The sequence below is a fragment of the Hyposmocoma kahamanoa genome, unplaced genomic scaffold (assembly GCF_003589595.1).
Source record: "Hyposmocoma kahamanoa isolate Upper Pololo Valley unplaced genomic scaffold, ASM358959v1 130, whole genome shotgun sequence".
NCBI classification, from domain to species: Eukaryota; Metazoa; Arthropoda; class Insecta; order Lepidoptera; family Cosmopterigidae; genus Hyposmocoma; species Hyposmocoma kahamanoa.
The window spans coordinates 473,947-499,220 of record NW_020653462.1 but is presented as its reverse complement, the minus strand read 5'-3'; the positions used below and the strand labels follow the sequence as shown (position 1 = coordinate 499,220).

The 25,274-nt window shown below is 37.1% G+C and overlaps 1 protein-coding gene across 1 annotated transcript in view; it reads right to left on the bottom strand.

Moving 5' to 3' along the window:
• LOC113240317 (organic cation transporter protein-like) overlaps window positions 1-25,274 on the bottom strand; it is a 47,220-nt gene that overhangs the window by 15,342 nt on the left and 6,604 nt on the right. The window contains exons 2-3 of the mRNA XM_026477591.1: window positions 18,907-19,117; window positions 1,526-1,781 (exon numbers count right to left, since the gene is read on the bottom strand). Coding sequence (XP_026333376.1) covers window positions 1,526-1,781; window positions 18,907-19,117 — 467 coding nt within the window. The remainder of the gene's footprint in view (window positions 1-1,525; window positions 1,782-18,906; window positions 19,118-25,274) is intronic.

The window sequence follows — 25,274 nt, the reverse complement described above, 5'->3', positions numbered from 1 at the left end:
ACACACACACACACACACACACACACACACACACACACACACACACAAAACGTATACATGGATTTTAACAGATTGACACTAAACATGAAGCTCATTACATAATCACATGGGACTTGTTAACTTGTGTCTCAGGGTGGCGGGCGCAGTGTTCTTCTGATCTTTGCGATATAAAGCTTTGACTGGCACTACAACTGTTATGGACAGGCGTGTAGCTTACCATCACGCGCACGACTTGTTCGTACCGTCACTTGATATTATAAAAAAAAAAAAAAATATCCTCCGAAATTTCTAGTTACAGAGTTATTACATTTAGGTAGCGACACGAAATCGTATTAAGCGGGTTAGAAAAAGCTTATTGTCCATGTCATAAAAGCAAGAAAAAAGGCGTGCGTTTCGCGTCAGCGCTCCGAGCGGAAGCGACATGCGCAACGTCTTTTTTTGCTCTTATTGCAACGATATAAAACTTTTTCTGACCGGCTCATGCTCATTCCGCGTTGACAAGTATGGTGACTCCCTTAGTCGTGCTAAAATTATTAACATATTTGTATGATTTTTTTATGATACCAACTGATAGAATGAACAAGTCGTGTTAAGCTGCACGCCTGTCCATATGACCTTTTTAACACTAGTGCTACATCGGTGACGCGTCTTTTGGCCAGCAGGTAATTACTAAGTGTTGCGAAAATGTCATTACCTATATAGTATAGTTAGTAGTTATATAGTTATAATTTATCATTAACTTAATGTGTGTCTATCGGTGAGGACCTATAATTTGCTCTCCATTATTATTTCAGTTTTTACTCTTTAAGATAACCGTTGGTCTTCCAATAAGTTAAAATAAAATAGCACTTACAGTGCCACTAGAGCTTTAAATTGGCAACGATCCGAGGGGCACTGCCACTGCGCCCGTCACCCTGAAACGTAAGTTGACAAATCCCATGTGCCGCCAGAACCATTGAACCCTTCAAAATCAAGACGCAATAATGCACTCGTTACTACTTGGCGGCAGAAATAGGTAAGGTGGCAGTACATCCCTGGAGGAACTCTTTCACAGGGGTGCTGCTACTCTACTAGGTATATAATATGATAAATAAACAACTTGACACCAATTTGATGATTAATATAAAACATGATTAATAAACAACGAGATTAATATATATTATGCAAAGACCCTAATAAAAAAGATTGCGGGATATCGACTGTGAACTGGCAAACAAAGAGGATGAAGAAAAAATAATTTATATAGCACACGGAGTATTTATATGGTCTGTGATATGGCATCTAGTTTATTAAATAAAAATACGTAGAGTGCATACATACATGTGTAATATAAATATTTAAAAACTACGTATTTTTATTTAATAAACCAGATGCTACATACATGACGCAAACAATTTTTTCTACATCCTATAAAGTTGTCAAAATTGAAATAGTACATACCGATTGCCAGTTCACAGTCGATATGTGAAAGGAAATTTTAATCACTACAAACAAAGCCACTGTGAGATTGATTTGCATAACTTACCAAGAACAAAACAAGCTGTGTAAACACCACCTCCAAAAGCAGGTTCCAAGAATTCGAATATAATGAACATGTCGTAGTTGACAGACAGCGCTCTGATCACACCGAAGACCCCGTTGGCGATGCAGGCGAAGATGATGGCGATTTTTCGGCCAAACTTGTCTGACATGACCCCCGTGAGAGGAATAGCGATGAAGAAACCTGCGTTATGGACTGTACCCACAAGGGTGCGCTTCCAGTCTTGACAGCCCAGGTTGAACTGGAAATAAAAAAGGACTGGGTCAACATTTTCGAAGCCTAGATCCGAAAAGACATACAGGTCATTTTAAGTTTTTTATCCTAAGAGCAACAACATACTGACATAATATTATTGATTTCGTTATAATTGATACAAAGATCGAATACAGAGACAAATTCATTCGATCCGGCTGGATTCGACGACGCTATCCCAACTAAACTAAGAAACGAACCAGCACACCCAACGAATTTTTTCATGTGCTTGTTGCAGATCTTTGTTAATATTTTTTTACGATTTTTTTACCATATGTGAGAAATTTATGAAAGGTTTTCTTCACTCAGCCAGGTCCTTTTATAACTACCAGGGGCTGACAAGAGATGTCGCTTTAATTATTTTAATATGAAGATTATTAACATTTGGAAAGGGGAATAAACACGTTTACATACGAATAGGTATGTTTATTAAAAAAAATAAAATAATATTATTTTTAATAATATAATAGTCTTTTTATTGAAAAATACCTATTCGTATGTAAAGGCGTTTATTCTCGTTTCCAAATGTTAGTACAATGCAACGCGAAAGTTCAAAAGTATATATAAAGGAAGATAATTGACTATCACAATGTTTTACTACCACGGTATTAATTTATTTTTGTTAAATTACTCCACTAGTTTGTTATAATTATTAATACAAAGATCGAACACAAAAAATTTCATTCAATCCGGCTGGATTCCACCCTGCGTGTTCAGCATACCAGTCATAATTTGTTATTATTTTTGTGACGGCGTCGAAATTTCGTCGACTCGGCTAATTCGACCTGTAACTTAGTTGAAAGAGCGATGGGGACGGAATCCCGTGGTCGCAGTCTCGAGTCCTGTCGGGTGGACAGATTTTTTTTAATCAACCTTTGTATTTAATCATTAAGACAACGTAGTTGCAGACAATTATCGACGTTATTCAGAATTGCAAACGATCAACCTGATTCGAAAGTTTGAAGGGTTCTGCTTCTTAGTTTTCGTTTTTTCTAATCATAACGAAAAAGAAATATAATAATAACGCATAATAACGCATACACTAATAGTCCCGCAGGGAAACCCTGTATCGCGGGTGCCATGGACACACATAAAGACAACCACAAATTATACCCAAACTCACGAGATAAATAAACGTAGGCCATACAAATATTTCTCCCGGCCCGGGAATCGAACGACCTCTGCGTGGCAGTCTAGCATGGTAACAGTTTATCTATTATATTTTAGTATAACTATTGTAGTATTATTATTCTATTTCGACGATGTATAATAATAATAAATTTTATTTTTCAATAACAAACAGTCCTGTTTTGTTAGTAAACAATGTTGATTTTTAAAAATATTATTTTTATTTTATTATAAATTAAAATACAGTTGAAATGAGGCTGAATTTTTACGCATGATGAAAACGTGGCAGCCCTAACAACATCCGAAAACCATTGTTGTACTGCACTAGTAGGGCCGTATAGTCGGTCCGAAGGCTGCACGTGTAGAAAACTCGGTAGTACGCTTTGAAAAGTATGATTTTTACTTGTCTGTTACTCACGTGGTCCCTGAGATTGTAACAAAATGGCCTAGGCATTTATAAAGATACATCCGCAGAAGTTCTCCATTGCTTAACCTTATGAGTGGTACATGACTCGGTTGTCTGCCCCCGATCGACAATGTCATATAAAGAAGGATGGCGAAAGCTGCCCCAATAACGACGAAGAGCCGTTCATGAACTTTGCTAGTATAATTTTGCGTTTTAGTTTATGCCTAGTTATCAACATATTTTTGTATATTTTTAGAAGTCGGGAATAAGAAAAATTGTAAAACATTATATTTTAGAATAGATGCAAGAACACAACGCAATTAATTCAGTTCGACCATAGATTAGGTAACGTTCTTGTACGTACGTTTTATTTTAAGCATGATTGAATATGTACCTACCTGAAGTACCAGTATTTTATAGTACACACATAAAACATTAAAGCTATGAAATTCCTAATGAAATAATCAATTATACAGTAATGACATAAAGCAAAAAATAAAACACAATGTGACAAAAATATTTAGACATTTTTTCAAAGAAAGATAATGAAAGTTGCAAAGGAACGTTTTGACAAGAGCCCTCTTGCCAATGTCAATGTCACATTGATATTGAGAACAGTGTCATTTGTGGCAGATTTCTTCGAAGATTAATTTTTATTCGTTTTCATTGCTGCAGAACATGATGAGATATATTAAATGTGGCAAAGTTTGGCAGATTTGGGAATATTCGGGAAGTTCTTAATTATTTTTGGGAACAAACTGAAGACTTGTTGTTTTCGAAATACAGGACAATGTTATAAACATAACCTATATCATCTTTATAACCCCAGCTTCTACGGTCCGTACTCAATTAGCTTTTTTGATGCTTTGATAATGAATCACAAGTATTGATAGGTCTCCTTAATGCACGTCGTCAAAAACACTGGGTCACATAATACACGGGATGTCGCCATCCTTCTTTAAATCTAGTTTTAGTTTCTAGTATAGCTTTTTTCGTTTTTTTTTTAGTTTCTAGCTATTATTTTGATATACGGCACAAGTAAAAATTACGTTTTTCAAAGCGTACTGTACACAGTGGTCTCTTAAGGCACTGGTCGTCTCTACATTTAAGTTTATGTACTAACATAAAATAATACTAACATAGTTATGTAACTAAAACTAAAACTAAACTAAGTTATATAAGTATGTTAGTATTATATTTAAAAAAATGTAAGTTTTGTATTACCAAATAAATTCATTTTTTTATTGTACCTTACCTGTATATTTAGACTTATTGTCTAATAAATAAATACCTTGCCAGTCACCTAAATGAAGTATTAGATTAATTTGTCTCATAAATATGTCGTGTTTTAACAATATCGATTGTCATGAATCAATCGCGACCTTCAAAGGCTTAGCAACCTAATTATTTTTACTCGCTTAATTGGAAGTAATAAATCAATGGAAAGCATTACAGTCTATGCTATCGACACGATAAGTAATAATAAATCATCTGTATAGACTTTACTATACATCATCAACCCAGTAGTAGCTACGTAGTAAGTACTGCCACCTTAACTATTTCTGCCGTGAAGCAATAATGTCAGCATTATTGTATTCCGATTTTGAAAGGTTACGGGTAGACGTGTCGCATACCACCAGGCGCATGACTCGTTCTTCCTGTCACTTGGTATAATAATAATAATAATATAATAGTAACGCACTAACTCAACACAGACCCGCACTAGGGAAACCCTGTGTCGCGGGTGCCTTGGATACACACATAGACAACCACAAATTACAACCAAACTCACGAGAGAAATAAATGTAGACCATACAAATATTTCTCCCGACCCGGAAATCGAACGAAGAGGTCCCACTTCTGTGTGGCAGTCCGGCAAAAAATAAATCAATCCAGTTGTACTACCCACTGCTGGACGTGGGAGACCACGAGGGGACTAAGAGGGGTATTAGGCGAGGGTTTAGGCCATAGTCCACACTGGCTTAATGCGGGTTGGGGACTTCACACTTTTTCCGAGGGTTGTGAACCTTCTTCAACGTGCAGGTTTCCTCGCGATGTTTTCTTTAACCGAAACTGGTAAATTTCAAATAAAATTACGCACGTAAATTCCGAAAAACTCAGAGATGGGAACTTGGTTTTCAACCTCATGGCCTCGGCTTGAGAGGCTGTGTGGTACGGCTTATATTAGATTTAACTGTGACGGTGTGACCTCCTTGCATCGTCATCCCACCTTTTTATTTAAATTTCTTATTTTATTCTCACATTCGTATTTAAATTCAAATTCTTAATTGTTCCATTCTTTTGCCTCGCATTCTGATTTTGTTTCGTTCCATCGACACTTCCTGCCCGATCGCGGTAGCGAACACATCTCTTGTTATCTTTTTGAATCTTTTACTAGTTATATTTACACCGTTTACATTTTAAAGATCATAATATTATCTTAAACCTGAATAAATACCTATCAAACTGGACTTTCAACTTTTGAACTACTAAACTTACTAAGTAAGATGTATGGGCTGCGGAGGCTACTACATTATTTATATATATTACTACATTCCATCCAACAGGACACAATGCCGCCTTACGGCACCAGCAGCCCCCTTACATAACTATTTCTAAAATAATTGCTTGAATCTGTTTATAGTCTAAGCGATTCAGTCACGCAAATCATTAATAGCAATTGTGTCAATGTTTACGTGTCGGGTTATTTAATGAATTAGTTAAGTTGCAAAATATTTTCATTGACCAAAATCATCGAGTGTATAATTTAAATAGAGACGAAATAAGGGTCATCCATCCCTGGCAACTCATCACGTAAATGGGCTTTATATCACTTTTAAATATCAACTCTCGTTTGCGCTGAAATCACAAATTACAAATCTGAAATAATATAGTATAGCGCCAACAACTGACCTGCGTGTACATCTTCGAATATTTCAAAAATATTCTGTATTCATTGTAATAAGTTTAATATCTCTAATAATGGGGGGCTGTTCCATTCGGTGGTGTGGGAAAAACAGCAAAACATCTAATTACATTTCATCGGAATACGAATCACAATTCATCGGTAATTAAATATGCAGTATTTAAATTATCGTCCATTATAGCAAAGCTCAAGTTAAACTGGTCGAATTGAAGTGATGACACCCGTCAATTGTTTCGAATTCGGGCTGGCCAATCTGAACGCAGAATGATTTGGCAGAATAGTTTTGAAACAAATTAAATGACATTTCGTCTCTATTTCTGGTTAAAGTTCGATGACCAAAAACGCTCAAATACACAAGGAATCACATAAACTCTTACAATTAAAATTCTGCCACATCTCTATAAAAAAAAATTATTATGTAACTTTTCAAGGCCAATTATGATCACAGAAAAATGCTGTAAATAGAACTTTCCAAGTTCAATTTTTCGAGACACGACCAGAGCGCAGAGATGGGCAAGAGTTAGCGCCGGGTTTAAACTGTGTTAAAACCCATTAATGACCAAAATCGAGGGCAACTTAACGAGGGTAACCAAAAGTTTGTTGTAAATCGAGTTCTGTTCAAATTGAATGATATTATTCTAAAATGTTTATTGCTTTCTCTTGGAATCAATCTTCGCTTGAAAATTGCATTAAAATAAATCGATACAAAAAATCGTTAGAGCGTATGCACTTGAATCGATTTTATAGAAATCGAATCGTAATGCATCTTCAGAGTAATGAGAATCCACAGGATTTCAAGGTGGGTATTGTGTGAAGTTGCCTCTTTTTCGCCAACAAAATTTTATAATCTATATTTGTAATATGTCGTACAATAGTGGAATTATACCAAATTCCGTTTTTGTCGTATCTGCGCACGATTTTGGGCTTTGGCTAAAATTGATTGGATTTAACTTACTGCACATGACAATATTGTTTTCTAGTGCAGATACATTTTTAGCCGACTTCAAAAAAAGGAGGACGTTCTAAATTCCACTCTATTTTCTTTTTTTTAATGTGTGCGTTTACTCCGGCATTTGCGAACCAATTTTGATTATTCTTTTATGTTGGAATAAATAAAACATTTTATTTTTAAGTTTTAAAAAAAATTATTACTCGAAGTCATAATTATTTATTCCATAGGCAAAATTTTTACACTTGAAAACGTCATTTTTAAGCTACTGCTCGTTCACTACGCTGACCTCCCTGAGAAGAAAGAGTAAAACTAAACTAAACTAAAAGAAACTCTAGGGATTGCTCTGTTCAAATAAACTTAAATGCTATAGTATACATTTTGAATCATATTTGTGTGGAATCTAGACTCACGTTGTCTTTCCATACATCTTTATCTAACACGTAGTCTACGAATTTCTAATATGACTTTAATGTAAGTCTTAAACGTAGGAAATGGTAATCTTAATATATGCTCCGGAATCTTATTGTAAAAATGTACAGTTTACCTTAGTTAAACGAAATCGATGGTATCATAAGTTTGGACTTAGTTCTAAGGTTAATATTATACTCCTGAGCCACTGAGGTAGTTATTCAATGGAAGAAGGAATGTCATTGTTGTAGTGAGTACCGCAGCTGCGAATGAACGATACCGTAGACAAAAAAATTAAACACTGCCGCATATCGCTGTTTTAATAGAAAAAGCTTCCTATTACATCAGGAAATATGATAGTTCCTATAAACTAGGAAATTACGGCTCAGAGTCATGTTTACAGGCCAGAATTTTGTTTTGAATTGAACTATGACGTCATTTAGGGTAAAAGCCGGATAGTTGCCCCACTTTTAGAAAAAGCTCTATTATAAAATAGTATGTACTTAATAAGAAAAATGCTACATGTATATCAAAATATAGGTCTTTGAACTATAATAGTAGCCTATTTTTGTGAACATATTTATTAATGGTTTTGAGTAATTCCTGTTTTATTTGACCTCTCAAAAAGAGGATAGTTGCCTACTCTGGCGGATAGTCGCCTAAAGGAAATAATACTTCAGAGGATACTTGCCTTGTGCGGGGATAGATGCCTCACAATGTTTATTTTAAATAAAAACAAATTTATATCAATTAACGTAATCAGTCTTTATTATTTACTGCAATCTTTTGTTAAGAACTAATCAACATTATTAATTTTTTGTTTTAAAACTATGAAAATATAACAAAAATAACCTCCAAATCTTAAATTAGTTAGTTGTTATTAATACAAAATTATTATTTAGCTTAAAAATATAACATATGGCAATCAACTTTGGCATTAGCATTAGTTAATATTAGTCATCACAAGTAAGGGTTTTCATCTTTCCACATCTCATGCAATTGTTTTCGAATGTTGTACAAGTTTCATGCAACCACATTCGACATATCTGACATTGAATCCAATCTGATTTCGATTTAGTAAAATTGTAATTCTCGAAACATTCTACGCAATAATCATTATCAGAATTTTGTTTATTTATATTTTTTATTTTTAAATTAGCATTTTCGACTTTTATTTTCTTTTCAGTATCTCTCGATCTTGATTTGGTTGGTAGTCCTTTGGTGGCTTTTCCTTTGAGTGATTTCGTATTAATATATATATATTTTCTTCATTTTCACTGTCAGAACTGTAAATTTGTATTCTCTTCCTGCCTCCACCACGCCTGCTTTACGTTGATACTTGTGAGGCATTTTGCTCACCTAGAAATGAAGACATAAAAAGTTAACCATTTATTTCATTTTATTTAATAAGTCATTCAAAAAAATATCTGACACGGGTGGGCCTTGAACCCACAACCTCAATATTTATTTTATTCAAGCTTAATTATAGCCACAAAGAGTTAAAAACATAAAAAGAAAAAAATCTCCCTTTGCTCGTAAAATAATTTATAGTTGCGGATAGTTGCCCCAGGGCGACTAGTTTCTAGGGCGACTATCCTTTTTGATACGGATACTTGCCCTTTTTATTTGGAAAAAAAATAAAAAAAATTTAGCAATAAAATGTTATAAATAGTGTAATGTAAACTCTAATGCACGCAAGGAAACAAAAAGTTGACTGAAAAGACAATCAGTAATAAAAATATTCAATAGAAATTACTTACCAATATAGTTTCAACGCCTATCGAAGTTTCGCCGCGGAAGATTTTCGCTCACACGGACAAAACGCGTGCATCTAAACTGACGGTTGACGTGGCACTGAGGTCTGCGGGAGGGGTACTTACAATTGTAGTAGCTCGCTACTGCCACAAACGCCCGTAACATAGTTAATTCGAAACCGTGGCAAGTATCCCCGTGGCGCAACTATCCGGCTTTTACCCTACGCGTTATTACGTTTTGTACATGAAATGAATGAAGAAGAGCATTGTGAAAAAACTTGCGCCTCAATATTTTTAACAAGGTAATTAATAGATTCAGGCGTTTCTTTGCTGAAGTCCATGTTAATAAAAATGGAAGTAAATTAATTTGCTACTCCGCGAACCCAGTGAAGGTTAAATCGGCAAAATAGCTGCGCTTATGTTGAATAAAATAAGCATAAAATTAATAAAATAAATAACGCAAGCGCAACTACAGTCACAAACCACCACCAAAAATACACCCGACACGTGTTTCGCCTCTCCATAAGGCATCCTCAGGGGCTGTTGACTGCTCGAAGCTCGGTCGGAGAGTCTTCAGTCGAGCGTCGAATAGTCAGTAGAGCAGAGTCTTTAACAAGGGCCGTGTCATTAGGATAAAGTAATGCCTAGTGACACACAGGTACATGGGACTTGTCAACTTATGTCTCACGGTGACGGGCGCAGTGGCAGTGCCCTGTGAAGGGCAGTTTTAAAGTTGCACTGCATGGACGAAGGCGTGTCGGTAACCACCAGGCGCACCTTTTCTCACATTATTTTCACAACTCGTTACATTTTACAATAATTATCATTTAAATTGCCCTACATAGGTAACTGCTGACTGACTTAGGCTCAACTCACACTGGAGCAGTGTCGAAACGTCACGTCGCGTCCTGTTTTTCAACTACAACGACGACGCGACGCTCACATTTGTGCGCCCGGATCACAGTGTGGTCAGCGTCTGACGCCTCACTGCGCTCAAATAACGCGCGAAGCCGCGGAACTGCAACCAAGCGTCTCGTCGCGCGTCGCGCGCGTCTGATACTCACGGTGCCTACAGGAAATGCCCTAGTTTGAGACCATGCCATAATTGTGGTTTTCTAGCACGTGTCTGGCATATTACTTTATTTTTCAATTTATTGTTATTAATTAAATGAAATAAGTAAATTCTCTCATTTAATTTAATTTCATAACGGTTTGTATAAAGAATCACTAATTTAGACTTTATTAGCGTTTACTTAACTCATGTTCACAATTTATGTATTGTAAGAGCGTTAACTAGTTTGATTTTGAATCATTATTGTGCGCAAGCGACCGCGACGCGTAGACAATTTCGCTAAATATGTTATTTCAATGCGATTACTGTTGTTAAACATTTTTATCCGTTTTATCACTTGAAATATAGTCATAACAATTCTTCTAAACGTTCCATAATGTGCTCAGTCTTCAACGTGTGTTTGCAAATTATGCATTTTAAAAGAGGATGTGGAGCCATTGTTATTTATGCTGTCTAATTTACAGCCATTTTAATCGACATATAATACCCACCCATTTAATGTCCACTTTACTTCGCCGCAAAAGAGAATGGTAGCGAATTTTTGTAATTGTTTTGAGTAGACCAGTGTAAAGAAATGTGTTAAATAAACTGAACCTTTAACCATAAAAGTTATTTTTAGTACGACTTTTTTATAGCATCACTAGTGAATTATATTTTAAGAAACTTTTTAAACAATTTGATATTTAACGTATACTTAGTTAAATACAGAATACAAAATTCAACCATAAAGCTGTAATTCCTTTATATTTTGTCTCTTGAATGCGTAAGAAGGCCTTCAGAACTAAAAGGTCAGCTGGGGGTTAGGTAGATCATGGCATCGACTGTACATAACACTTAAACGCTTGTTACACTGCCCAATTTTAGGTCTTTATCTACCGACTCGAGAGATAGGGTTTTCCGGAGAGACTACGGGCTAGACGGCAAGACCAGGGTACAGAGGGCGTCCGGGTCTAGCTCCCGCCAGTGATACACCTTCGCGGGCGTCTCTGGTGGATACGGACTTGGGTATGGACTCGCTGGGGTTGTGTGGTTAGCTACAGACACAGTCAAGTTTGTCTGCCCCGGTTTTGTGTGGCCGGGGCGTCTAGTTGAGGGCTTGAAGCGAGGACACACACGGCCCACGTGAGTTGCCCTTTAAGTTGGAAGCTATGTCCGGACATCGTCGCAGGGCACTGCGACTGGCATCTCCAGCACTAGCCTGGAGAGCTAGTAGAGGATAAGCTCCTCCGGTCTCTCCAGCCGCTTAGGTTATTAGGAACTGGAGAGAAGTCGTTTTTTGGCGTCAGGAAGTGAGCGTGTCTTACAGCTCCGCCACCAATGAGGAGATTTTGTAGTGGACTCAGAGTCGACGGCTTAGCGGTGGCAACCGCAAGTTATGCAAAGCGCAACGGGAAGTGATAGTGCCTACAGCTCCGGTACCTATCGGGATGATAGGGAGGGTACTGTAAATGTACCCTCGGCGGCTCACCTGAGGCACTAGCCTCTCGAAGAACCGGATGAAGTCAAGTGACAGAGGTCTGTGACAACCCCGTACACTGGCTGATCTGGTGTCAGAACCTGAACTTATAAGGTTCCTGTGCGCGCACAGGCTTTTTTTTCGAAATAAATAAAATGAAAGTCGAAAATATGAGTGAAGCTTCATACTTTACATTGTCTTTTTTGATTTGGTCGAGTATTACTTATTTGACAGTCGTTGATTGGGAGTAGATGCCTAGGTCCGAACTCATTATTGTATAGGTAAGCGCGAACGTCGAGAGCGTTGTACGTGTTACTATCATGGAACCATCGAAGCTTGTATTTGTTTTTTTATTCGACTTCAAAAAAGGAGGAGGTTCTCAATTCAACTGTATGTTTTTTTTGTATGTATGTTACGCGATAACTCCGGTATTTGTGCACCGATTTTCATGATTCTTTTTTGTTGGAAAGAGGGTACCTCCATAGTGGTCCCATTTCATTTTGAAGAAAGTCATCCACCTCTAAGAGTGGCTGTTCACGCATGAAGATTAAATTTTATAAATAGCGCCTAAATTTTATTGTAAGGAGCCATTATTTTAATGGTTGATTTTGCTATTCTCTAATTCAAGGCGTTTTTCTCTCAATATACTTTGAGTAATGAGAACCGATTTTTATTATCTCCTGTGTCAAGTTCCGTATAGTGGCGAACTAGGGGATGAATCCGGGTTTGCGCACTTTCCGTTAAACGATTTTTAAAAAACTTTGCAAATAGAAGTAATTCCACGTACTTTTGAGGTCGGTTTTTTTAGTACTGAGAATTATTGTGTATGTTGTTGTTTCTCATCGAAATTCTCCGACTTTAAAAAAAAAGTCGATCAGGCATAACAAAGCCACTTTTTCTTTACTGCACAACTTAAACAAAACGGCTGCGCGAATTGACTGCATTGACTGCTCTAGAGCAGTCCTATCGTTTCGTGATCACCTTAAGGTGTATATTATAAGGACCATAGTTGACTGTTTTGAACTAAATAAATAAAAAAAATAAAGTCCATTATGCAATTGGCAATGTAAATTGAGCCTTACAGAATTAACTAGATTGTTAGTTATCTCTTTCAAAACAGTTCTATCTGACTTTTAACTCTTTATCGGAATTTAACACCCTATCGGAATTTAACTATGTGCGCGTATACTAGTATCTTTCTCTAGACGTGAGATAATGCCCTTACGTTACGTAAACTGAGCAGCAGCGTTGTGATCTGACTCTTATGTGTAATTAAACATGTATGTTGAGGTGAAGTTATGTATGGTGGTGGAACGTATGTTAAGGATTTATGTAATATTTTAAGGGCAAAATCATCGGCTTATTCAAGGACGTCAGTGGCGACTATAGCAAAGTCTTTGTTGGACAAAAACATCTAGAGACCGTTACACCACCGGATTTTGTAGACTTTGCAATAGGTCATTATCAAGGCTCCTAACTTACAGTAAATTATATGTCATATACTACGGAATTACCCAATTTATTTGCGTATTTAAATTGAAAACAAAACAACTTAATATAACCACGTTAGAAAGTCGTAATTGCTCGGGCGGGTAATGGAGACTAAAAATGTTAGACTATGACAAAGATTCTTTGAAGAAGGTCGAAGGCCTAATATCAAAAAAGCCATCATTCTCAGTTCACGTGAACAAAATTAAATGTTGCTCTATTTACGCGATTTGTTGACATCTTATTATATATATTCTCACATACTTACATTAGCATTATGTATTGTTAGATAAGAATATCAATTACCTTCGATAACATACATTAGTGTTCTAGTTTTTATCGGTAGCTTAGGTCAAAGACCTCGTATAATTAGATGATTGTAGATTATTTTATGAACTAATTCAAAGGAGAACTAATTTTTTTATTTGGCGAGGGATTGGTGTTATTTTTGTAACGGCAACTGTACAAAATTTCAGAGTTGATTAACTAAAATTGAAAATAGCTGGAGCATATCAAATGCGCGTTGTTCACGTGACAATTGCCTTTTATGTCTTCACGGCTAGAAGGTTTCAAACATTCGGATTGATTTGACATGGTATTTTTAATTAAGGTTTCTGTTTATATTCTGAGCATGAGCCCAAAGGGCAACGTTCACGCTGGCTCAACCGAATTTCAGCAGTAGTAGATATCCTTGTGAAAGAGTTAATCCAAGGAAGTACTGCCACCTATTTCTATCGCCAAGCGGTAAAGTAAGCATTACTGCGTTCCAGTTGTGAAGGATAAAGGTGCCGTCCGTCACCCAGGAACATAACTTGACAAGTATGGGACGTGCCTGTAATTTCATCAACAAAATTTCACGAAAATAATTTCTCCCTAACATCGGAACGCAATAATGCTTGGCAAATGGCAAAATAGGTGAGGTAAGGGTGGCAGTGTCCCTCAGATTTTTGCGATTTAAACCTCTGTGTGGCACCGAAACTGTGGATAGGCCTGTCGCTTATCACCAGGCATAAAAGAATTATGTAAGGGAAATGCAGTAATTGTATTTTTTTAGAAAAGGAGTTGGCAATATTTAAACATTTCTCTATTTCATCCTAAGTACATGTTCTGCAACCAGTTAGTCCCGTCAGTTTGTATAAAAAAAAACTCTACGTAAAATATTGGTATGGCGAATTGTGCAACGCCTCTGGTAGTGACAAGTATAACTGTTTATCATGATTTATGCGTCCGCGTTGCGAGTTACAAAAGACATTTCTACATTGTAATTTACAGCGACAATACGAGAAATTATTTCTGAAATTATTTAATCATATTGAAATACATAATGATGCACGTATAAGGCACTTGGTATTTTTAGCCTCCGGAAAACGTCAATTTGCGAAATGTTGTTATTATTATTGTGTTGTGGAATACATTACAGTAAAACGCATTATAATTAGAGTTGCAACTTCACTTTTCGGTATTTGCCTTATTCGGTCTATTTTTTGAATACCTAAAAATAGAAGAAAGAAATAAGAAATTATCATGTAACTTTTATTAATGCTGAAAATATAGGATAAATTATCGAAAGCACAATTTTCCGCTTCTTTATCTAAAGGAAAATGCAACACTAGTCTTACGTACGTCTTAAACCAATACTTAAATTGATAAGACACTCTTAACACAATGTATTAAGAGTGTCGTTTGCATTGCAAGCTTTGGTTTAAGACGTGCTTAATTTTAATGCAAGTGGACTTAAGTTATTTTTCTAAGAGATCGAGAAAAGCAATATATCAACCACTTATTTATTATGTAGTTTCCTTATGACTAAATAAACGCTAACAAAATCAACCACCAAGTTTTGGAAGATAATCAAACTGAAGTGAAAGAAGCAATTATTTTCTTCGGTAACTCATAAATTTATTATATACTTAAAAGTTAAAATACTTTCTTTGTTTTATTTTACAAAATTATTTATTATCAACTTTCGTACGTGCGTCTGATTGACGCACGTACGTTTAGTCAAATATTCGGCTGTTCGGGCTCACCTCTGGCCGAATACCCGGTATTCGGTCTATTTATTGCAACCTTAATTATAATTTATTTCCCTAAATTTGTAAATGTTAAAGTTCATAGTATTTCTTTAAACTGCAAAAAAAGAAACTCCCTGATACCACGTTTACTTACAAAAGATGTTGTTCTAACGAAAACCTACGAAAATTTACAGAGTATTTAGGCTCTCCTTTTCTGACATATACAAACACAAGTCCTTGAACAAAGCGTTTGATATTTTACGATCTTTTTTACCTTCTATACCAACTTTGTTTTCCAATAATAAAACTGAAAAATAAATTAACATACAAATCAGGGTGGGTAACGAAAGGACTAATTAAAAGCTGTACAAGAAACAGAAAACTTTGTTATTATGTAGTAGTTACTACACGCAAAAAACAGTAAACAACGTCTTTTAAATATACAAGCCACAACACTTTAACATTGCACTACTATCTGTCGTCACGACATAATGGGAATGCGCCCTTACGCGGATTTCGCTTAATATTAAAAGTGATACTTAATAAGATATAAAACAACCGATTAGAGGGGTTTGTAGATCTCATTTAGTTGATCCTAGATATGTTAATCACTAAATTTCGCAAAAATTCGATTAAGGTAGTTATGATAAGGAGGGCCAATGTTTAATTAAAGTACTTTCCCACCGTGTCCCATAGCCGTAGACGTGTCCTGTATATGTATTTGGATGGCAGGCAGCTTTGATACCGAACAAGGAATATCTTTAGGTTAAAATCAAAAGAGTCGTTCCGTTTGACGTCACGTCCATTCAGAACGAGACTGACTTGAAAAGATACAAATGTTACGAAGCAAAGCTTCATAATTTACATTGAATAGAGAAAGGACACTTTAATACAAATTACTTGATACGGGGATCAAAAGGATATCTATCTCGAAAAGATAATAAAGGAAAATTACCGGAACATTCGTACAACTCGTACACTCGTACATTCGTACAGTCATCATTAGTAATTACATTTTATTAACGACAAACTTTAATATCCTAATAACCCCTATTTAGGGGTAGTTTTGATGAAATGTCTAGGCCGTGATTATGTGAAGCTCGTGGTAGCATTAGCGCAGGCCACACCGCGAACCCCCCGACTGGGTTCATGTATTGTCGTGGCGGGGGGCTCTAGTAGCCGTGGACGATTTCATTTCATGGTGAAATTAAGAGGTACCCACGGGCCGGCCGATGGAGCTATCCCAAGCGGAGCGGCCCAAGGAGGAGGGCGTATCACGCGGGCTTGTCTAAGTCTAGGGCGAGCGGGTCCGCGCAGACGCATTCCGCCGCGGGGAGGAAGGGTTGCGGGGGAAGAGACGTGTCGGTGTGTCGTTGCCGGTCGTCCTGTCCTCCGCGACTCTGGCGGCGTAGCCCCCGCTTAGGGTGTAGGTGCAGTGGCGGTGGGGCTGCGGGGGAAGACACGTGTCGGTGCTGCTCGTCCTGTTCTCCGCTGCCGAATTTGGGCGATTGTCCCGTGCGGTGGGCGCTCCAAGGGTCTCTCTTCGGAGAGTCCACACGGATGCATGTAGGGTGTTGCGGCGGAGCCTACCAACAGATCCACCGCGGGGCTGCGAGAGTATCCTCTGAACTTCACGCCCATGGCTCCTGGGTAGCGAACACGGGGGAGTTCGTCCAGCATGGAGGGGCCCGAGATGGAAAGCCGTCTGGTGTTCGGTGAGCCTTACATTTGAAGTCGGGGGACCGTTGTATCTCTCTTCTCGGGGAGGGGCTGCGCTCGGCGCGGCCAGCTGTTGGTGGAGGCGAACGATAGCGTAACCGTGCCTTCACCTGCAGCGGAGAGGAGGAACACCCCGGGAGTTTGGCGTGGTCGGGCTGCTCCCGTTCAGGGTTCAGCTCAGTCCCACATAACCCCGGCTCTGCCCCCGTAGGGTGGGGGTATCTGTAAGCAGATTCCGTCAAGTAATAAAAAAAGGACACGCGCGCATGCAAAGCTAAGCTTAGAAAATATAGTGACTATGGATACGTGTGGGGGTCAAGAGCGGCAGCAGAGCGACATATATTTTACATAGTATTGGGTTAGTTTAGTTAGCTCGGTTTGCTTAGTTCGCGGTGTGAACCGAAGTACGGAAAGAAGTTCCGGCGACGTGACCTAAGCCAAGTTAGCTTAGCTTCTCTCGCGGTGTGGCCTGCGTATCTAGCAAAGGTTGTGAATTCGAATCCGGGCTTGCTTCTTTGAGAATTTAAAATTTAATTTGAAATTTACAACACACAATAAAATACAGCCTTATTGAAAATCTCGTCCTATTTCCAGGTTGCTTAAAAAGTCTAGAGCAATGTAAGTAGATTCATAAGCTAAACCAAAATAAACGAAGCTAAAGCTTGAAATGCATGTTATTAGTGTATTTAATTTACATAGATAAATAAAACTGGTATTGTTGTTGCATACCATTATGCAAAATAATTCATAATTTCGCTAGAATAAAATAAAAAACCTAAATGACTCTGCGCATGCAACAATAAAAAATAAGATCTCTGATCTTGATGTTGCTTAGTAAATGATTATTCACTCTAACATTGACAACGGCCAACTCATAATTTGTTAGGGAACAGATCAGCAGGCGAAGAATTTTTAACCGTTACTATAAGCATTAGGAATGAATGCAAACGCATAATGACAATTGTGATCCAATAGAAATAGTAAAATAAATAGATGAAACTAATTTTTCGTATCTAAAATCATCCGTGACCATGGGGTCTAAAACGTTTCTTTGCTAGAAACAACAAATAGCTTCACAGTAGATGTGTAGGGTCTGTCTGAGCAATTGTAGGATGTCCAGGGGAGTCGTCTTCTCGCGTCAGAGGTTTAATGATTTAGAGGTTTGAAATTCTGTCAGCTCGCTGGTCATCTATGGAGGTTGGATGCGACAAGAACTTTGAAACCTAATAATGTACTATGCTTTAATCTGTGATATGGCAGTAGACTAGACGTAGTAGTACTTGTGAAAGAGTTCGTCCAGGAAAATACGTACCTAATTCTGCCGCCAAACAGTAATGTGGTACTTATTTTAGGATCAGAGCAACATGTGATGTTCTCTAATACTTATTTATTTTTATTTAATATATATCACTCTTCAAAGAAGGACTATTAACCCAAGAACAGTCCTGAATTGTCACGGATCTGTTTATACTAGTACATTTGTGAAGTACAACAACAAAAAACCGTCTCACATAAAAAGAAAATCAATCGAACCATTCATTAATAGTGCTTGTCGTGCTACAGTGCAGAAAGACAAACACTACAGTGACTAACGCTTTACGTTAAATTTGCGACAGAGCTCTTTTTGCTAAAACTACCGGATACACGGTTGATGTTTAACTTGCATAAGGTAAGTCCCCGTGTGTAGCCATGGGCGTGTATGCTAAGAAAAACCGTACGCGCCGAGTAAGTCGTCTGCAAAGGGTTTGGCTGGGTAGGCTTGATTCAAACGACAAAAACCAAATGACACTTACCTCTTTAACAATAGAATGACTTTCCAAATACAAAAAGGACTCGCATGTAATCACATTGGAAGGGTCGTAGTGATTAGGCAAGCAGGTGTCGTTCAAGTCTAACGTGTAGTTGTCGAACCGTGGGTATCGTAGGCATTTGGACGGTTTGCCGTCGATGTGCGGTATGGTGTAGTTGAGTGATGTTTCGTTCTCGCATTCCGGGATTGAACATCTGGAAAGAGATTGGCGATTGTAAAAAATATCCCGTCTAAGATTGAACTTGTAGAAACAATGGCTCAACGAAACAGCCTACTCGTTCCACAGAGTTCGTAATAAATACGATAATATTTTTGACTGGCAAATGTCGGAGGAGACAAATGAAAACAATACGAAAGCTTTAAAATTTCTTTATTAAGCATTGTTTTTGACCACCTAAGTACTTTTATACGGCATGTATTTAAATGATCTTTTTAAATTTGCAAAAACGACGTACAGAAAAATTAAAACAGTCATCTTTCGAGTTCTTAGGTTTTCGCGATTGTTACACATAGGAAATGAAACTATTTTTCCGGATTTAAATCGCGTATATTTGTTTTTTCAAACAAACCGACTTTGACTTCACGGTTGACTGTGACCAAGGGACCTGTAAAGGGCCCGAAACGTCGGTTTGTTTGAAAAAACAAATATACGCGATTTAAATCCGGAAAAATAGTTTCATTTTTTTACATGTTTTTTTATTTTAGTGACGAGACAAACAAGTCTGGTAGTAAGCGACACGCCTGTCCATAATAGTTGCAATGCCACTCAGAGCTTTAAATTGTAAAGATTAGTGGGACACTGCTACTGCGTCTGTCACCCTGAGACATAAGTTGACAAGTTCCATGTGTCTGTAATTTCACGCAAAAAATGTTTGATTTGTATAAATTAACTTTAATAGTTTTATGTTGGGCCTCGAAACTATGACAAATGAGCAGTAAAAATAAAATTTAGATACTTATTTTTTAAGCTAAGTAAATGTTGATTATGTGTGTGTACTAATATTATATTAATTACAATATAATTTGACCTGAAAAAATGTTTGGAAACGCAAGCAAATTGGCTTCTGGCACTCACAGGCCGCTGCCGCGTCACGTTCTGCTTTTTCAAGGGGAGCAACCTGACCGCACTAAACTCCCTTAGAGTGTGGAGGGTGCAACCAAGCAACCAAGATTTATTAGGAGATAGATACATAAGATATACTGGTTATAAATGTCATAAGTCGTTAAAAGGAAAGACCAATGATAAAAAAGAGCATCAAATATTATTTTTGAATAACAAATATTAACTTATTTGAATGCAGTTCATTTACAATTTATCCGTGGAGCAACTAATAATTATATACACAAAAATATAAATATCGTGCACCAATTTAAAATAGTTCACATTTACAACAGATCAAATATTTCTTTAAGGATTAAATAGTATTATACCCTTTTGTGAAACATGATTTATGAAATTTGTGTTATAAGTTTGTGTTGTAATGTTATAAGGAAAATTAGGCACTACAATTGGGAACACTGCCGACACTTTGAGTACATTTCGTTGGTTTAATTTAGTTCTAGTACATATTTGTTTCTTTACTTTGGTCAGTGATAATATCATTTATTTAATAAATAAATAATAATAACAACAACAATCAGGAATGTGAGTATTACTACTGCATTCTGGTTTTGAAATGTGACGGTGCTGCTGAAACTGCGAATTTTTTATTGAACAATTTTCTTTATTGAATATATACGATTATTAATATCCCTTTAACATTGGATTTTGCATTGATACTATTAATATATTCGGTGTTTACCTGTATAACTTTTTTTAAATTCATTCATTCATGATTCATTCCGGTAAAGACATGGCTCATAATCTGACCCGGTTGATGGATGTTAGCGTACAAAACCCTTTTATTTTTATGTAAATAAAATCTCGAAAATGCCCGTACATTGCTTACGTTAAGATGTAAGAGGGCAATAAAATTTTGATATTTAACATATTTTTAATTGCGTGGAAACCCTAGGTTATGGTCAAACTTTCTGTCTAAACAAATAGGTACCATTACAGTCGCGCGCGAACCCTGAGTGGTCAGTTGTGGTAAGAATAAGACTGAAATCTTTCGTTCTCTGGGTGATCAATAATACATACAAAACAAATATTTTGTATGTTATAATACATTTATAAAAAAATACATTTTTTATCCCATAATTCCCAGTACTCACAGTAAGATTTACTGGATGACAGCCATATATCATTTCTGTACACCATGGGTATGATGTGTATACTTTGGCGGGCCATGATCTGTGTACCTGTCGGAGTTTTGATTTGTTAGGCAGGTATTTAAGTTTGTCACTCAATCAAGGTATACCGGAAGAGCGTCGGAGATACACCAGTTAATATGGGAATTATAGCGGCCCGGGAACAATATGAAACAGATACATCGCGACGTGACACCGATTCGTGTAACAATGGTTCTAATCCAAGGTTATTTGCGAATTACGATTGCTTTCCTAAACATTATTATTTAAATCCACTTTACCAGGCAGTAGGTACTGTAGATTCAACAGGCATTACGTATTTTATTGAGTTTGGTTGTGGATTCCTTCACTTGATATGACACGATGTTTGTATTTCATTTGATTGATTGAGTAAAGAATAAATAAAAAAAAATTAATAAAAATCGTTTTTACTGTTTTCAAAAAAGAACGCTTTTCCATTTGAATTTCAAAGCCCACCAAAAAGCAGGGCAGTTTCTTTGCGAAAACATAATAATCATGATTACTATTTAAGTTATTTTATAATTATATTATTATAAGATTAAAATTACTTAAGTGCCACAATGAATAGCATTCAACAATATTGGAGATTTCGTAAAAAAGTGACTATTTATTTGCTTTTTTTTTAAACTGGACACAGGATTGTACTTTTACGACTATTAGCATTTTATTGGGCTGTATGAATATAGAAGACAAATTAATTCGAAAGTGGCTATGATAATGGCGCAAGGCAGAATACAGTGTTTTAAAGTGGTTTCAGAGTGGCGGGGGGCGCGGGCGCAGAACCGCCGCCGCCGCCACTCTTAAATAAGTAAAGTCCAAGACAACCACCAAAGTTCGCGCTATGCAGCCCGACGTTGTCCCACTCAGCCTCTCTCTGCCTTTCTAAAAAATTATACTATGTTGTCGAAAAGCTAAGGAACACTTTGTGTTGCCCGTGGCGACACAAGCTGCCAGCCTTCGGGCATATGCTTTTTGACACGTTTTATAGTTTTTATTCCTTTTGAATTTGTATTCTTCTTGACGTTATGTTTTTTGATATTCAGTTGTTGTCATTGAAATATAGCTGGAGGAATACGTTTCCAAAAATCCCAAAGGATTCTTTAATTATTTCGCCCTTTTTTCTCTTCTTAAAATTACTTAGGCAAGTGTCTCGCCAACAGACAGGATGCGCCTTTTGATATAAGAAATGCTTTATTTAATAGAGAATATCTTTTACAGGATTATATATCGCACTTTATAAAATGCGCCTGTCGCCGCTTGCTGCATTTAATTTTTGCGTTTTTGTTTAAAAAAACTTTATCATGTGGAACATAAAGTTTATATTGCATTGCTCATTTTAATGCATCGTCATGGATGCCTGGCTGCGGTAATTTGAGGCGACCCTAAGGAATGCAAAGATCGCGCAACTTTTAAGCCAATTTTTCTGTAATTGAAAAAGGTATTTGATTTCTCGACTTTTCGAGCATAGTTTTCTTGTCTCGATGATTTATCTAGATTTCTCTAGTTGAGAAAGTGTTAAATGTATGGAAAAAAAATTCAATTGTAAAATTTTACGCCCGCAAATGAGCAGAACTGTGAACAACAAAAATATTTTTGGGCAAACATGCAGCACTGTGAAGATAGAAATACTGCTAAGGTACATTCCGCTTCGTCTATTCAACAAAATTATTATTCAGAAGTAAATATAACGTTTCCCTAGTCTGTACTAGGGAAACCTTATATTTATTTATTTTATAACCCTGTGGCTATGAGTGTGTGCGTTATTAAATATCTACACTTCCGTACATCCGCTGATCAGCCAACAACAAAACAATCTCAGGTAACAGCGAGAATACCGCCATTTGCAAAATAAACAAAAATAGCAAGTCTGCTATTTAAAAATGCCACTTCCACATTGTTGCTTTCTTAACTTTTTTATTTAAATAACGCACACACTCAACATAGCCCCGCACTAGGGAAACCCTGTGTCGCGGGTGCCATGGACACATACACAGGCAACCACAAATTACACCCAAACTCACGAGAGAAATAATTGTAGGCCATACAATTATTTCTCTCGGCCCGGGAATCGAACCTGGGACCTCTGCGTGGCAGTCCGGCATGGTAACCGTTCGGCCACGGAGGCAGTATTTCTTTAGTTAGTTACAGTTAGTTTAGTTATAAATGGCGTTTATTTTTTTCAACGCACACACTCTTAGCCCTAATGAAAGGAAACCTTGTATCGATGGTGCCATGGAGACATACATAGACAACTACAAATTACACCCAAACTCTCGAGAAAAATAAATGTAGGCCCTTAGAATAATAACGCATAGAATGATAGTTTCATATCACACTGTGCACTGTGAACTGTCACAAGTGAGGCAAAAATCAAATTCATGTAGGCTAGTTTTAGTAGTAGGTTTTAGTGAATATTTACATAAAAATGCAAGTTGAAACGCGTTACTTCCTTGTGGAATGTGATGTTAGTACCTATTTTATGTTTCTCTGACGTATTTTTACACTAATTTACAGCACATTTCGTCATTTTTAGCTAAAATTCTTGAGCTGTTCGCGGTGCAAGTTGACCTTGAGCACTGACGTCCCGCCCGCTCGTGTAGGCCCATTGGGAGCGCTTCAATTTGCCTCATTTAGCGTGTGCGGACTAGGTTTTTATGCGTTATTATTCTAAGTGTAGGCCATACAAATATTTCTTCCGGCCCGGGAATTGAACCAGGGACCTCCACGATGCAGACCAGCATGGTAACCGTTCGGCCACCGAGGCAGTTTATTACACCTTTTCGGTTACGCTACATACGGTAATTTACTTATTTTTACTGAAAACATTTGAATTTAATTAACTCTTTGTACAATGTACTTTGTAACGTTAAATTTCCATGTCATTTAATTAGTTTTCTCTACAAGGGATGTAACAAAAAGTACCAGGATGACATGACACGGTTGACGACAACTTAACTTTTAAAGGGGATGGCTCTATCAGGCCGCGTGGCCGCTTTAGCAATTTTGTGGTTTTTGCCATCTTGCAACCGACCTATGACGTATGTCAGTGTTATTTTTGCCAAGACACATTCATGCGCAAAGTTACGTGAGTCCCGTGATATCTGCTCAATGTCTCTCTGTATAGATGTACATTATACATCCCACTGCATTTGCGTCCAATGCGGTATGGGGACTTCACACTTTTCACGAGGGTTGTGAACCATCTAAGACGTACAGGTTTCAACACGATGTTTTCCTTCACCGATCTGGTAAATTTCGAATTAAATTTTGCACATAAATTCCGAAAACTCAGAGCGAATCTGGATTCGAAAACATGGCTTCTGCTTGAGAGGCAGTGGGTCAAAGAATTAAGTTTCTTTATGATTGTAAGTGATGGGACATACAAGTCGTGAGCCTGATGGTAAACGACACGCCTGTTCATAACAGTTGCAGTGTCACTCAGAGCTTTAAATCGCTAAGATCTGAGGTGCACTGCCTCTGCGCCCATCATTCTGAGACATAAGTTGAAAAGTCCCATGTGTCTGTAAGTTCACTAACACCCTTAGAAATAGGTAAGTCTTAAACACTTCTCTCACACACACTCCCAATACCGTAAATCCGTTGCAGCGGGCTGCAGCGGGTTTACTGCAGCTTCGTGGACACTGCGCCGCGGAGCGGTGGCAATATAAGGTAACCTTAACACAAACTCAAACTTAAATAATCTTTATTTCATAGGTAAGCAAATGTTACATAAGAAGTAAAGATTATTTAAGTGAACTTAATGTATTTGAAATGTTCACGTTAAACTTTCATTCGTACTGCTCGTTGTAAACCAACATTTGTTTATTTGTTAAATTACCTACCATTTACAACATTTGTTTCAAATTTGATAGATCAATAAAACTTGCAAGAGTTAAACGGATCACTATCGTGGATTTTTGTCGACAAGTGCGCAGAGGCTATATAAATAACTTTTAGTGTAAAGTTTTTGTTTCGCTATAGTTTTAAACCTTGTAAATGGCAAATTTTGAATATCAACAGGAATCTTATTATCAGAAAATCATAACCCCTGGTAAAGTGTGTAGTCTTAAACTCGTAGAG